General features: G+C 36.6%; 1 protein-coding gene across 7 annotated transcripts in view; it reads left to right on the top strand.

Moving 5' to 3' along the window:
- Positions 1-13152, top strand: part of YLPM1 (YLP motif containing 1) — a 41982-nt gene extending 28830 nt beyond the window's left edge. For 3 of the 7 annotated variants that reach the window (XM_071557830.1, XM_071557825.1, XM_071557824.1), the window contains exons 19-21: positions 4949-5079; positions 6787-6966; positions 7328-13152. In XM_071557830.1, coding sequence (XP_071413931.1) covers positions 4949-5079; positions 6787-6933 — 278 coding nt within the window. In that variant the 3' untranslated portion in view covers positions 6934-6966; positions 7328-13152. The other 4 variants (XM_071557827.1, XM_071557828.1, XM_071557826.1 and 1 more) reach the window with 4 other exon arrangements.
- Positions 13153-15556: the final 2404 nt, after the last annotated feature.

Raw genomic sequence — 15556 nt, 5'->3', positions numbered from 1 at the left:
GAATTTTTGTTTTTACTGTGCCTCCTTATCAAAGACAATAAATATGTTGATTTCATACATGTGTCTGAAACTGCAAAAACAGCTGTACAGAAAAGGAATTTGTCTTCTGCCAAATACTTTCTATTCATCATCGGTTTATATACTCATTAATTGTTCTTCCATGTGTTCAAGAAAAGTACTTTGTCTTAAAATTTTAAAAAGCAGTATTTCTATTCTTTATTCATCTCTTCCATATTTATGGTTTTTATATAAGCAAAGAATCAACTTACATTGCACTGTATTCTTGTTCATGCTGCATACCTTTTTTCAAGCCTAGGTGTCATTAGTAACTTCTTACATTCTTGGAGACATGCCTTATAGCTAATTGTATTGAAGGTGTTTCTCACTTTCCAAAACTGACATCTGTCAGGACAAAGTAGTGCCATGCTTTGAAATCAGTTCTGGATGATTAGACATCAGTGTATCTTTTCAACAGCTTAGGTATTGAAAAGTTAAAAGTTCATTATGCTTTTCAGTTCCAGAACAGTACTAGAATTCTTAGTAGTATGCAAAACGGGCTTTCCAGAAGCACAGGAGCACTATTTTTGCTATGCTTTTTGTTCTGAGTAGTGCTGATGGTTGCATTAAACATAAGTGCTGAGATTATGATTCTGTCAAAGTCAAAAACAACTTTCAGGTGGAGTGTGTGCACCCACAGCTATGGTGGAAGGTTTTCTGGTCATTATGATCAGAGGATTTTTTTCTTGTTGTTGGTTTTTTAAAATGAAAAATAATGGTTCTAAGTGAAGATTTTATAAAACAGTCTGCACAAAACTGCTTTTTTCTGTCACATCTATGAGAAGTAACAAATGCCTGAATGGGACGCAGCATGTCTTAACATTCTGAGGTTTGTTGCTGCATGTGTGGTGCAGCCTTGTGCATCATTACTTTATAATAACCAAAATCAGAACTGCATCTTAGAAATAGCATTGGAAGGTCTGGCTTACATAATGCAGCCTTTCATCTTTTGCTGGTAAATGCTTAGCTACAGCATCTCTTCTGCTGCTGTGCTCTCTTTTAAGTCATATAAATATTTTTGGAATATATTGATGTCGTGGCACCTGCAGTACAACCAGAGGTGCCTTGTACTCAATGGTTTTGGCATATCAAATAACTAGGCAGCTAGACAGAATTAATTCAGGATTGATCTGAATTTTTGTTGTAGGCAATTAATAGAATAAAATCATATCTTAAGTTTATAATATTTTTTCCCAGTTATGCATGAAATCATAGTAATGGAAACCTGCATTGTTGAAAAATGCTTTGATGCATATTGTTAAGTGTAGTTTCTAACAGTGTGGAGATTGTGACTGCATGAGGAATTTAGAAACCACTTTCAAAATACTACTAGCAAATAGAAACTAAGAACTGTGTTCTGTTTCCTTACCTAATGAAAACTCCATAATATAAACCACAGGCTTTTCATATGGTCACCACTTAAATGTAAAATTGGGAGCTAGCAGCAGACTCACTTCTGTGCTGAAGTAAGTTATTTGTAAGGCTGTTGCAGTAGTCCTTTAACAGTCAAACTTCATTAACAAACTGGATGTTAGCATGCTGCAAAACACAGATACAGGTGCTGAGAATGGCTTTCTATTAAATCTGTATTCACAATTTTACTTTTAAACTACCCTCTAGATTAATTTTTATATATATGTAGGACTACAGGTTAGAAGTAAATTCTGACAGAACATACATTTTTAAAAAAACTGGCATTCCTGTGTAATGAATGCAGTTTGTTTGGAACATTGCTCTGTCAGGGCAGGCAACTTTTAGCTCAAGGTATGCGTTATAAACACCGGCAGTCTTTCAGTAAGAATCATTCTATTTAATAATTACTTTGTAATAAGACTTCATAGATGACCAATTGTAATTATTTCTGAAGAGGCATGTAAAACTGTGTTACACATTTGTTATTCCTAAATTGAGTTATTTCCTGGGAGCTGGCCTGCCCTTTAGGTTTATTGCATTAGTCTCAGAGGACACATATTTACAGAAGTTGATGTAAGTGCAGACTCCAAAAACAATGCTTTGAGTCTTGTTTTACTTTTTTGTTTCCTTTCTAAGAAGATACTGTTACAGAAAAGCACGATAAGATCTTACTGATTGTAGTAAACCTCTGAAAAGTCTGAGTTCTTTAGCTGCAAACACTGACTTGTGACAATCGCCATACTCTGTGCCCCAGAGCTCTCTCTTTAGCTCAGATTGACTTTGGCAGGGGTGATGCATTCCTCTTGAGCATGTGTGTGGTATATCGTTGTCTTATGCGTTGTGCACAGCCACAGTTTTATTCTGAAGTCTAACCACAGGTCTGTCTTGGTGCATTGGGCACACGGGTTCTTCTACTGAAATTTAAAGTAATGGACACTCACTTTTAAACTTTGACTGTATTCTAAGTGTTTAGTGCAATACTCTGTTTCAAGGTGCGGCTTAATGGCAAGTTCTGCAAACTTTCAGGAAGGGAGAAACAAGCTCTGACGTAGCTAAAGCTTTGATACCATTGTACAATTTGCTCTAGAACACAATATTTTACACAAAACTTTGTTGCTCTTGCATAAGAAGGGCAAAATCTAGCTGAGTGATTAATTCAGTTTTTGAAGGATAAGAATAAGTCAGCTACTTTCAGATGTTTTATTATTAAAATTCTACAGGTGAGTTTTTAAGTTCTGCGGGTTTTCAGAAATGTTGCTGCTTTGTTGTTTTGAAAAATTGAAACGTTAAAATGATGTTCAGTAGTTTGACACTAAATAATCATCTCCCGTAAATATTCACAAGCACCAGTGTTACAAAATGACATGACACCCTGACTTGTTTTCGGAAAGGAATATTCTGAAATAATCCTTTGTAGTAGGCTTTTGACATTTCTGTAGTGTCTATTGCAAGGCACACATACCTTGAACCATGATAGCATGGATGGAAACAGACACCTCTGGAAAAGCAATCCAACTTCAAACATGGAGAAAGAAAACATCTTAAAATAAATTCTGTGTAGCGGTAACAAAAAGGGAACCTGCCTACTCTGCATGCCTTCTGAATTTCTCTGTTGATGTTTGAGCATTACACATTTCTTGGCATTTGTTCTGTGTGCAGCAGGGAGTGGGAGACTGAACTTTCACATTGGTAATGAGGTGAACTTGCATCATAGTATGTTGCCTTCCAACAGGAATGTGGCTGTCTGCAGGTACATGCCAACAGAGAGCTCCTCAGTTTCCAGTTCTTCATGTTCCTAGATGCTCCTCAATGCATTTATTGATCTCCTTTTCAATGTTAATTTTGTCTGGAAACCCTTAATGCTACGAATGATCTACATTGATTGAAAGTAACACTGAGAAACAGTGCAAGTACACTATGTGCTGAAATAACATAGGAATATTGTATAAATAAATTTTGTCTTCTAGAGGGAGTGTCGCCTTTCTGTGGAGATTGAGCATCAAATTTGGCAGATTTAACTTAGAGCAAAAGAAGAACCTTAACTGAACTATGTAACAGATACAAATCTTCTGAACACTTTCCTTAAATGTTGGCTTTTTTAAAAAGCAAAAGGGAATTAAATGTTTTGTTAGAAGAAATTCTGTATCTGTTCCAGGGAATGGAGCAAAGTTGGAGTCTTTAAAAATTTTAGAGCTGTATAAGGGAGAAATAACTTCATTAAATTATGGCATTTAAATTATACTAGCATGTCTACAGTACCATTATAGTACATAAGATCACATTATCTCCATTGTTACTCTATTCTCTCCAATATTAAGTAAAAAAAATCTCATCTCTAAACTAAGCTTCTTTAAATACACCCCTTTGAACATTGTCTTCTGCTATCCAGAAAGTAATGCTGCCTTGTATGTGGTTTATTTCTATGGCCTTTTGTGGGTGAATTTAATTACAATGGTGACTACGGAAACAATATTTCTGACATCACTGAAAATGGTTTACAGAATGAATTGCCAAGCTTAGTGTTCCTTCTACACATACTTGAATTGTTGGCTTATAAAATGGTAGCAATACATTGACAGAAGTAAATGAATTTCCTTTGACTTGTGAAGCTGTTTTTCATTTTTATGCTTTGTTATTTGTAACTTTACAATGAATGCTTCATCTCCTTTCCAAAAGCAGTTTGCCACATGATTTCAAGAAGGTGTTGGTTTTTTACTGAGAATAAGTGTCCAAAGAGGAACAAAATTTTAGAGCCTAGGAACGGAATTGTTTCTCATCATGCCATATCGGTTCAATAAGAAAAAGAAGAAAATTATGACTGTTGGACAAATGCACTGCTCACATATCATAACTGACCTCTTACACCACGAGAGAAAAGATTCTGAGATACTTTGACACAGTTCTGGAGGATTTTTAAAGTAGTTTGCCTTATGGGGAGAGAAAAAGAAAGTGGAGGATCAGGGTTTCCAAGGAGTTCTTTTTAGCAGAAACAGTATCTCAAAAACTTGTCTTTGAAGCATTAAGTTATGTGATCATCACTTCTTCCCTGATACTGCATGTATGCCATGTTTGACAGAGTATAAATCCCCAAATTTCGGAAAAATACTACAGCTTTAGTATTGTGTTCAAATACAGAAGGTGGATCTGTGGTTCCAAGCTGTTGTTGGCTGTGTTGTACCTGTAAGCATAGACTCCATATCGTATGACCATCTGGAAAAGCAAGTTTTTTCTCCCTCATACACATAACAAGACTGAGTGCTACTGCCACACATTTATTGTGCCAGATCAATAAAACTTGAAAACTGTGTTGAGTCTTCTCTAGTTTATTTCAACTCTCATCATTCCACCTGTCAAGACAAGCTGGATGTACAAGTTCTGCTGCTCTTTCTTTTGAAAAATTTTCCGCTCTCATCTTGTTTGTGTGAACACTAGAAAAAAAAATTCTCTTTTAATGCTGAGGCTCTGTGTTTGTTCTCAGACAAGCTGGATGGTTTGCGGACTGGCACTAAAAGGAAACGTGACTGGGAAGCAATTGCCAGCAGAATGGAAGATTATCTTCAGCTTCCAGATGACTATGATACACGTGCTTCTGAACCTGGAAAGAAAAGGGTAATAAATTTTCAAATGACTTACTGTATGTATATGACCATTTAAAAGTCTCTGTTAAAGAGAGTTTGTATCAAGTCACTCCATGTCTATGAATGTGGGAATTTCACTGACTCACTTTTCATTTTGCTGTTCCATTAGATTTTTGCGAGTAGGGTCTTCCAGAAGGAAACATTAAATATAACAAAGCTAGGAGTTGTAGATAATACAGATGAACTATGCATGGCATGGCTTAGAGATTGAAAATGGGATCATGTCCGATTTCTTGGTAGGGAAGATGATACACTTTATTTCAATCCATAGAGTCCCTTCTGTATGCTGTATGTCTTGTGGTGAGATAATGTGATACAGAGATTCCAAGAGAAAATGATGATTTTTTTTTTAAGTTTTGTTATAAGTAGACAAAGAAACAGTACCCTGTTCTCACATTCAAAAAGATTTGTCTCAGGAAAATTATCTAGATTTTACATCAATTATATCTTGTAGACATTGGGAGATAATGTGTGTAGTTCTGTTCTGAATAAAAAATGCTACATGTTCAAACACTATTGTGAAAAGGGAAAAAATCATAAAGGAAGATGAAAGAGGTAAAAGAAAGAGGTAATACTTCTTTTTTTCTTTAAAACAGAAAGACCAGCTTTTGCCACTAAAAGAATTTGAGTTAATTCTCAGTGTTGGGCATTGTTTTGCTCTGTAATGTCAAATAGAACATTATAGCAGACAGCATGTCTGAGAGAAATGGAGATTCCTAAGGCAATTGGCAGAGGAGGTGATGGTGAAAGAAAGCTGACATCATTTATCAGTAGGAATGTCTAGGGAAGTCCAGGTAGACTGGATAGGAAGGTGCTGGCAGAAAGTTGATAAGGCTATGTCCCCGAATTACACACTGGCCTGAATGGGACTAAATCAGTATGTCAGGGAAGAGCTCCTTCACTTACTGTTTTTTCTTGTCCTGCAATGGTGTGTTACAGCTGAGCTTTTTGTGATTGGAGTCTTTCTGTGCCACCTCTCTCACTCCTTCCTCTGGCTTGCTCTCCCTCCCAGCAGTGTCTGAGTGTCACTGTGTATGTTTGAACAGGATAAATGCAAGGGATCTGCATTACCATGAAAAGCTACAGAGGAGATGTGAAAATGTAAACCTGTAAAGATGGGAGATTACAAATGTATGAAGCAGTTTATGTAGTGTAAAAAATAGTGGAAAGATTTAAACAGAAATATATCACAGAAGACAGAGAAGAAAACTGTCCCATATTCATTTATTCATTGCTGAGTTGCCCTTTAACCCTGTCTTTCTGTAGTTTCATAGTTGTCTTCTAGATGTTTCCATTGTACAATTGAAAGACAGGTTGCACAGAAAATGAAGACACTAAATGAATCTTGGATAATTCTTCCTGCAAGAAAGCACTGCTTTGAACAGAGAAATAATTGTAGTAATTACACTTCAATGCTCAGAATTATACTATTGAAATGGAAAAGACTGATCATCTGTAACCTTCCATAACACACCTCCATAAAACACCTGGATCATTCAATTAAAAATAATGTACCTGATGCAGTTTCCGTCTTTACCTATCAGAAAACAAATTAATACTTACCTGTTTGAAGGAAAATGAGTACAAATTAGTATTCTTGTACTCTTAATTGCAGTGGAAAGCCTGGACATGTATCGGGATTTCTTAAGAGATTGTACTGATTAAGTGTTCTGTGTAGGTGCGGTGGGCAGATCTAGAAGAAAAAAAAGATGCTGACAGGAAAAGGGCCATCGGTTTTGTTGTTGGACAAACAGACTGGGAGAAGATAACAGATGAAAGTGGTCACCTTGCTGAGAGAGCCCTCAACCGCACCAAGTATATATGAAAAAGTGGTTAAGCGGATTTTTGTGCCTTGAAGGTAAATATTCAGTCTTGCCATGTGTTTATAGCCTTGATGTTTTTCAAGAGTTGAGGTTGCAGTTCACTTCATTGTTAGAGTTCTCCCAAGACAAGACTATTTGGTTTGGGTTCCTGTAGAATAGGTGTCAGCTGTGCCTATGTCAGTGTGCACCCTTCTGCACAGCATCTAACAATAAAGGGAGGATTGTCAACTGTCAATCTCCCAACCTCATTAAGAGGAAACTTATGGTTTCATTAGAAAAGTAGTTTAGTTGTGTGCCTAGTCCTGTCTAGTTCAGATTTTGTGTGTACTATATCTTAATTTTGACCATATTAATTGCTGGTTTACATGATGTAACAGACTTTTCCTTTCTTTACAGGCCATTTGCTCTGAGGAGAAGTGAACCAAGGTGTCATGAGCATCTTGCATGGGTCATTGTCACTCCCACCTTTACAGTTTTTCTTTGTTACTTTAGTTTCAGCAATTTTCTTGAGATACTGGCAGATAACCAGTGCCCTCAAAAACTTATTGAATCCCACTGCTCCTGAGTGAGACAGACTGTTTACTTTTTAATATTTTTGAGGGGGGGAGGGTCAGTAGTTTTAGCTGCTCTTTGTGGGTTAAAGTGGAAGGGTTAGACAGATGTTACCTCCACTGTACCATCACAGAATGTTTATCACCTTTGCTCTGTGGCTGTTCTCGTTTTATACTGTATGTACCTTGTAGCTTATTGTATTAGGAAGCAGAACAATAAATTTCACTATAAACTCTGTGTTTTTGGTGGACCATATAGTATGGGTTTTGTTTGGCATTTTAAATGTGGTCTTTGTTCACATTTATAGTGCTCAGAATCATCTTGCTCTGGAAGAGGTACTGTGCTCATGTTCTGGAATGTGTCCTGTCTTCTAGATTTCCCACCTGCTTTTCTCATAGCTCCATTAAGACCTCAGATTTTGCTGGCCTTTAGGAGTTCGTGTTCCTGGAGACCAGGATCCTAGTTTTGGATCCTATTTTCTCAATTATGTCAAATTTTTATTACTGCATGAGTATAAATTCTGTTGCGTGGCTCTGTAATACTCAAGGTAGCAATGTATCAAAAACTTTTCTCAAATGCTCAATGTGAAAACAGGTACTACAGAGTTCTCTGAAGGGCAGCCTGGAAAAATCATTTTGGTGTTACGTCTTTTAGTCAACACTGATCCCTTTCAGGGTATTTCATTCCATTCATAAGTGTACTGTTTCATAGAGAAACGTCATTAAAGGAAGCAGTAAAGACCAGAAGTTAATACCTTTCTATTCCTTTGATAAATGTGTTAAAAATGTGGTTTGGTAGAAAAAAGATAAATAGCAGTCCACACTATTAAAAGTGGTACAGATTCTTCATAGATGTTGGTATATTGCTTCTGCAGAGCATCAGGTTTGCTGATGAAAACTTTCTTTTGTCCTCCCAGGTTTCAAAGCAAATGCCTTGCATTAAAAATGTTGTAACCAGGCAAGATGCTTAAATCTGAAAATACTTGTTGTTTTTATGATGAATTGAATTTTTTCTCCTGAGTTTTCTGAGGGAAGGAAACAAAATCCTCAATTTCCTTCTCTGCTATTATTTGTTGCTCTGCTGAGTGATTAAGGTGTGCTTTGTGCTAGGTTGGTAAATAACCTAGTTCTGATGTGGTGGTAGTTCATGCTGTTAAAGGAGAGCATGGTTCTAATAGATGGTTTTGTTTGCTTTTCTAATGTTTTTGTTTATTGGATGCTTCTCATCCATGTCCTGTGGTACATGTTTAAAAACTCTTTAGGAAGGGAGGGAGATAGCTGAACTTGTCTTGTGCTCTGTGTATGTTTAATAGAAGAAAACTGAGCTCGCTGAATGCAGCATTTTTAAAATGGAAGGTTTTAAATACACATTTTCTGTGTACATGTACTATTCTATAGCATATACACTTCCTTTTCAAAATGCTTCTAAGCACTCTTTGAATTCTGACCAAGAATTGTTGACAAAGGAAAACTAAGAGTTAACAAAAAAATCAACATTGTGTATTGCTCTGGAAATCAGGTGAGCTTCACTTTGGAGATGTTACTTTCAGGTATGTGTAAAATGACTTTCAGTCTTTACTCAGTTTTCCCTAACAAAACTGAAGTTCTTGTGGCACACTTTCATTATGGGTTGATGCTGTTTCTTGACTCTTAAGAACTGATAATAGTTTTGTCTGTATTCTTGTTAATGCAAGTGAACCAAATCCGTTCCTAACATTTTTCTTTCCAGACTAAAGAATATTTCTGGAGCATGCAAACGGATAGCATGTGACAGAAGTTATAATATTGTTTATTGTTGTAACAATTTAGATATTATTTTACCAGATACTACTGGGTGGGGTTACACTGTTCTGTGGTGCATGTAGGATTAGAGAGAAATGATCTCACATAAAGCTATACTTTGATGAGAACAGAGAGAAAATATTTCAGTCTTCAAGTTTAAGGCAAAATTCAGCTATGAGAACATACTGCTGTGGGCTGCTGTCAGACCATTTGATCAGAACAGGCTGAAGGGCTTGGTTCTTGTTGTTTTCCTTGTTGAAGTTCAGAACTTTTCCCTTTCTCTAGTACAGAAATACCATTGCATTTGTTTCAGTTGGTTTGAATGTTTAGCAGGTCGATCTTCAACTGCTTGATGGGAAGTGGCTCTGAAAGGAAACAGCTTATGGCAGAACTACAACTTACAGCAGATTCTACATGCTGTAGTCCTTCAGTGACAGAAGAAATTGAGCAAAAAAGGAAAAATTCATCATTGCTGGTGACAGAACAGAGAATATCTAGCTAGTCCTTTGCTTGGCTCATAATCAGAGCTTGGTGATTAGTGATTTTGATTTTATCTGGAAAGTCCTTCAGTACAGAATGCATTGTCTTGATCCTAATTAAGTTCTTACCCATCATTTGCTCACTGATACTGGCAGTAAAATCTTTCACAGTACTGAGCAGAAAAAAATACCCACTTTCGTTGATGACTACATAGGAAAATGTGTGTCTAACAGTCTCATATAATGATCCATCTTTGACCATGCATGCAATTGTGCTAACTCTTAAGTTGGACTGTTCTGTCCAGTGCATGACATTGAAAAGTACAGCTCTGAAAAAAATTGTCAGCTGCTGCAGAATAGAGCTGCTGCCTTTTCAGAAAAGTTGATGTTTAAAACAGTATTTTCTGTGAATTATGGTTTCTTATGGCATTTCAGTTTTTCTCAAGACCACCTGCTTTCTTAATACTGAACCTATCTGTCTCATGATAGAAGTGCATGTGTTTTTTACAAGGCAAATAGAGCACAGTTGTTATCTTCACTCACCTTGTGTTTTACTGTAGGATTGCTCATTAAGTGTGATGGTCTGACTATGGTATGAAAGAGCGGAATTATAGCAGAGAATATTAGATCAGTTCTGCAAATTTGATTTGCTGTTTTCTTAAATGTTTATATCAACATAGATAATTTACCTTGCGTTACTAGTTCATAGTCTTTAAAAGGGAAGAATTGGTGTTCATTCAAGTTAGTTTCAGTTCTTACCCATCAGGTTGGGTTTGGCATTTTTTGGACTTTGCTTCAGTTGTCTTTGTAAACCCATTAATTGTTCCTTGCCTATCTGTTGATAACATCAGTGCTCTTGTCTGTTTATAAGGCATTTTTAAAACTATTTTCTGAAGCCTTTGAATCTGAGAACAACCTTTTAGAAACCCTGGAGATACAGAGTAGGATTTCAGTAGTGGCTTTTCTAAAAGGTTTGCTTTGGAAAAGTAGAGTTGTGACATTACACTGAAACAAATATATTAATGTATCCCCAAAAAACCCACATCTAATCCAGTTGAATAGTTAAAAATATAGAATTGGAAGTTGCAAGTTACATTAGAAAGTATGCTTTCTGCAGAAGAATAGTCTGTCATTAGTGTGCTTTGAAATAAGAGAGAAGATGACCTCACCAGACAAAATGAGGTTTTCCCAATTTGATATTTCAACATCATTAGAACACTCTTGAGAATCCTTTTCAAAAAAATAAAGTAATTCTGCCTTTGGGACAGTTTGTTGCCACCTAAACAAATTGATAGTTACCAGAAGAAAAAACATTCTTCATCCATTTATTTAATGCAGCTATCATGGTGAATCATTTCGTGCCCTTGGGACACAATTTCCATTTAGCAGGATGTGCCATTTTATTATTAATGTTGCTGCCACAACATTTTGGAAACCCCCACAATACTGGACAGACCTCAGGATTTGAAGAAAACATGGTTGAGCTGGGTTGGAGGCAAATTGTGCTTTTTTGTTGTGAAGTTCCTACTGTTTCTTGCCAGTATGCACCAGCTATCTGTGAGCAGACTAAACTGAAACCCAGGAACTCTTCTGGGTGTATTGTAACTCAGTGTAGATGGACTGGAAAGGAGAAGCAGTACTGAGAGTTTACTTTGCCTGTGGAATGTTCACATGGCTTCAGGAAGCCAAAATACTGATGGATACATAGATGCGTTTTTTATGTCTCTTTTCATTACTTAATCTTTCCTGGATTACTTCTGGACAATGAGGTCTAAATTCTGAACTTGAGGTCCACTGACAATTTGGTACTTAACTGCACCAGGACAACGTGCATACTATGAGATAATGTATTTGAGGAGCAGAGATGCCCCTCTCAGTTAAGATCTGCACACTTGCGGCATCAACTATTCTCAAATTGTGGTTGTACTTCGTTTTCTTGTCACAGTAGCAATGAGAAGAGAAAGAACAGGAATTTCCTAGAATTTAAAATATGGTTTGACTCTCTAAGGCAATCATCTTTATTCTCTCATAAAACCTGAATCAAAGTTTTCTCCTCAGCCGTTCCTTCAGATAAGAGTCAGAATCTTTAAACCAACTGAAGGACTCTTTACTCCAAGTAACTCTTCTGATTTGTGCTCAAGATTAATCACTTTCTTCATGGTGAAACTGTTTTCATTCCTACCAGTGGAGTGTTCCAGCAATTGCAATGTCTTTTCCAAATTTGCATGGTACTGGATTGACAGCCAGGAGCAAGTCTTCCTTGTGCATGTAGGCTGGAAAACTAGTAATGACAATATTTCACTCAAGTAAATTATCACCTTCTAGCTGATTAATATTGTTTGGAAGCAGAATGTGCTCTTACTCATGGTTTTGCATAAATCGGTTAAAGTGCAAGTAGTTACCAAACAAAGGCACAGCAGGTTACTGCAAATGGAGAGGCAAAAGCATTTTGAATGTTTTCCATTCTGTGTTAGGTTTCTAGACAGGAGTCTCTGGTCTTTTTGAATTGTAGGATTTAAAATTAAAATATGCAAAATTTTAAAGCTGCCTTGGGGGAAGTGGCACAGTTTCATTTTTTCCTAATATTTTTCTGCCTCTTAGAACTCTCAGATGGAGAGAGTTCCAAGTTTTGGGAGGGGAGGCCTTTCCCCGTGGCTTGTGCTCTGGTGTGTTAGTCATTCAAGTATTTCTCCATACTGTTTCCCTTGCATGTGTGTACAAGGATGATGTTTGTTTCCATAACTGGTCAACATACACATGTATGAATGGATGTTCAGCTTTATATGAGAAATTCCTGATACTTTTTATTAGGATGGCCTCTGAACTGTCTGCTGTGACAAGTATATTCCTTATAAGAAGTTGGTATGTTTGAGCAGTTACTACTCTTGAGAATACATGAAGACTGCAAGGCTGTCATCACTTCACCAGTTCCTGTGATGTTGCTGTCTTTGGAGAGAAGTTACACCTGCAGTGATCCTTGGAAAAAAAGAACACCTGAGAAGTGAAAAATCTTCATCTAAATGAAGACAAAAAACCGAAACAAGCCAAAATCAAAGCAAAACAAAAAAATGCAGTTCAATTAGTTTTACTCTGATTATTTGAGCTGACATCTGTCTTGTGTGGCTGGAATGTGCTAGCAGCTCCGTTGTCTGAGATGTCTGCTTCAGCAACTGGATGCATATATACATTGGTGGAGGAGAATATGAAATTAATGCCTGCCATTTTTTACCTGCAGGTCAAAATTATAGTTGAACAAGGTGATTTAGAAAGCAGTTTGTCTTGAAAATCCTGTTAAGGGTGCTTCTATGAAAATACTTTTTAATTCTCTTTAAAAGGACAAGCCACTAACATGACATGTAAACTGAAACATTACCAAAAAATAAAAAGTCTAAGATTTCTTCTGTTTAAACCTTGTAGGATGTTACTTCTCTGGGGATTAGCACAGAAAACTGCAGGTCTTCCCTGCTTCAGGGTGCGGATGGCCTTAAACTGCAAAAAGCAAAATATTTTCATTCACAGGTACAGACAATGACTTTAATAGTGACATACACCATAAATGGATGACAAGGTATCTTAAGCACCATTCAATTTTTTTTTCATTCTGTTTTGGTAAGTCTGATGCAGATAGTAATGAGTTTTGTTTGATTGCTGTTACTGATACAGGTACTAGCCTTTTTATACGTGTAGCTTCTCGGTTTTTTAGAAGACTGTATTACTGTTAGAAGGATAGAAAACACAGCTTTACTGACAAACACCTAACAGTGTTTCAGCTTATTCATCTGTGGGTTCTCAAAACTTGTACAACTGATGAGTCTTTACTGTTACGCTTTGAGGTATTTGTTTTCCATTTCCATTGAACTGCATCTGCCAAATTTTTTTCTTTGAAGGTGTGGACAGATTAACCTGTCTGGTAGCAGATCTCATTGTACTCTTCAATTAGAGTCACACAGAAATTAAGATTTTCAAATAATGGCAACCAGATGGCACTAAAGTGTTGAGTTCATGTTAGGATTAAATTGGAGAAAGAAAAGCTTGATATTGATTCCACAGTAATTTAATTTTTGTGGTTTCATATTACCTAATACAGTTTTAAATCAGTACCTTCTACTTCCTGAAAGAAACTGACCACCTTTCTGTGGAAAAAATGTCAGTGGATTAACCTTGCACTGTTGCGCGAGTATCACATGCAGTCCACAGTCAAGATTTTGCACTCTATTGAACCTACAGGCTGTATAAACAATCTTCTGCTTTAAAGAGAGGCATCAAATTTAAATAGTCTTTCTATGTCGTGATTAAAAGCTTGACAACTGCTGATATCTAATGGAAAATGGGATTTAACTTGCTAGTAGCTACTTTTGGAGAGTGAAATATTTAAATGTATTGCAGCAAGAAAACTTTGCAAGGTTCTTTATTACATCCTTTGTGGGCTGGTTTTTAGTGGTTTTTTTCCGAGTATGAAGAAAAATAAGGGTAAATATCCAAACCAAAGCACTGAAAGTACTTCTTGTACAAGAACTTTACTCTGGCTAAAAAATCTCAGAACTTCAACCTAATTAGAGACACTACCAAGGTGGGTAAATGAAATGTGCTTGGAGCTCTAAGGTGAACAATTCAAAGAGCCTACCACGATGTATGATATGATTTCATTTTGCACTAGGTACTTCATAGTTAAGGAGGAATGTGAATACTTTTGCTAAGGAGCTTACATCTATATGTTCTTTTATTAGGAATATAATGATTTATATTTCCTTTCCCTTCTCCCAGCAGGCAGAGAGAATTGCTGTAAGGCTGAGGGGGGATAGTCCTGAAGTAAACTTGGGTCTATTTCTTCCTCATTTTTACTTAAAAGTATCTGTTTGCCTCACTGCAGTATATATGGTTCAGATATATAGCTTGAGATGAATATTCAGACATCCTTTAAGCAAATCTGTTGGGAAGAGACACTATAATGGTGAGTATGTGCATTGCTAGGACTATGCTAACAGTGCATGTCTGTTACCTCCTACTTGAAGATGAACTTGGAGCAAAAGAAAAATTAACTAAAAAGCTAGATTTACCTCAGTAAAACCTATTTTGGCTTTGGTTCAGTTTAAGGAACTGTTGAAACCCTGTTCAGTGATAAATATTTCTCCATCACCTTCTTTGTCAGTTGTGTCCAGTACTGGTTTGTAGAAGATTGTCTCAGTCTTGCAGGTTTCCATCCTTCTCCTGTTCCTCAGCTAGACTTGAAATGTGCTACATTGAAGGAAAGGACTATCCAGAAGCTGACGGACACAACTTAGTTTTTATTTATGCAAACACTGACTGTATCATGTCATTTTACACTGTGCTTCAATGGTTTCTTGGATTCTGCATCTAAGATATAGCCTTGAATTTCATTTGAAAACCTACAGTTGTCCACAGAATTTCTCAAATACTGTTCTTCACTGCATACTCTGATGCAGCAGCATCAGGTGCAGTCAGTTTTGGAGATATCAACAGTGTGTATTACAACTGAGCAATCTCACACAGATTGTCTTTTTCAAGGAGTATTGCAACATTTTTCTCTTCATCCCAACATCCTAAACATAGGAACTTTTTAGTGCTGAGTTCTGTAAACAGAAAATATGGATTCTGTGTTATTGTGCATGGATGGTTGTTTATCATTCCCAGTGTAACTTAACTTCAGACATACAAATACATACAAGTCTGTGTAACTGATGTGAGGTCCAGGGTCAGTACTGAGGTGGCTACATTTTTTCAGGAATGTAATTTTTATATGTTCTTCATCTGGGTGTTCTTATTCATAGAGTGGTTGATTTCAAATGTCATTG

This window comes from Pithys albifrons, chromosome 6 (genome assembly GCF_047495875.1).
Source record: "Pithys albifrons albifrons isolate INPA30051 chromosome 6, PitAlb_v1, whole genome shotgun sequence".
Lineage (NCBI taxonomy): Eukaryota > Metazoa > Chordata > Aves > Passeriformes > Thamnophilidae > Pithys > Pithys albifrons.
The sequence above is the reverse complement of the archived record's forward strand: the minus strand, read 5'-3'. Positions and strand labels throughout refer to the sequence as shown.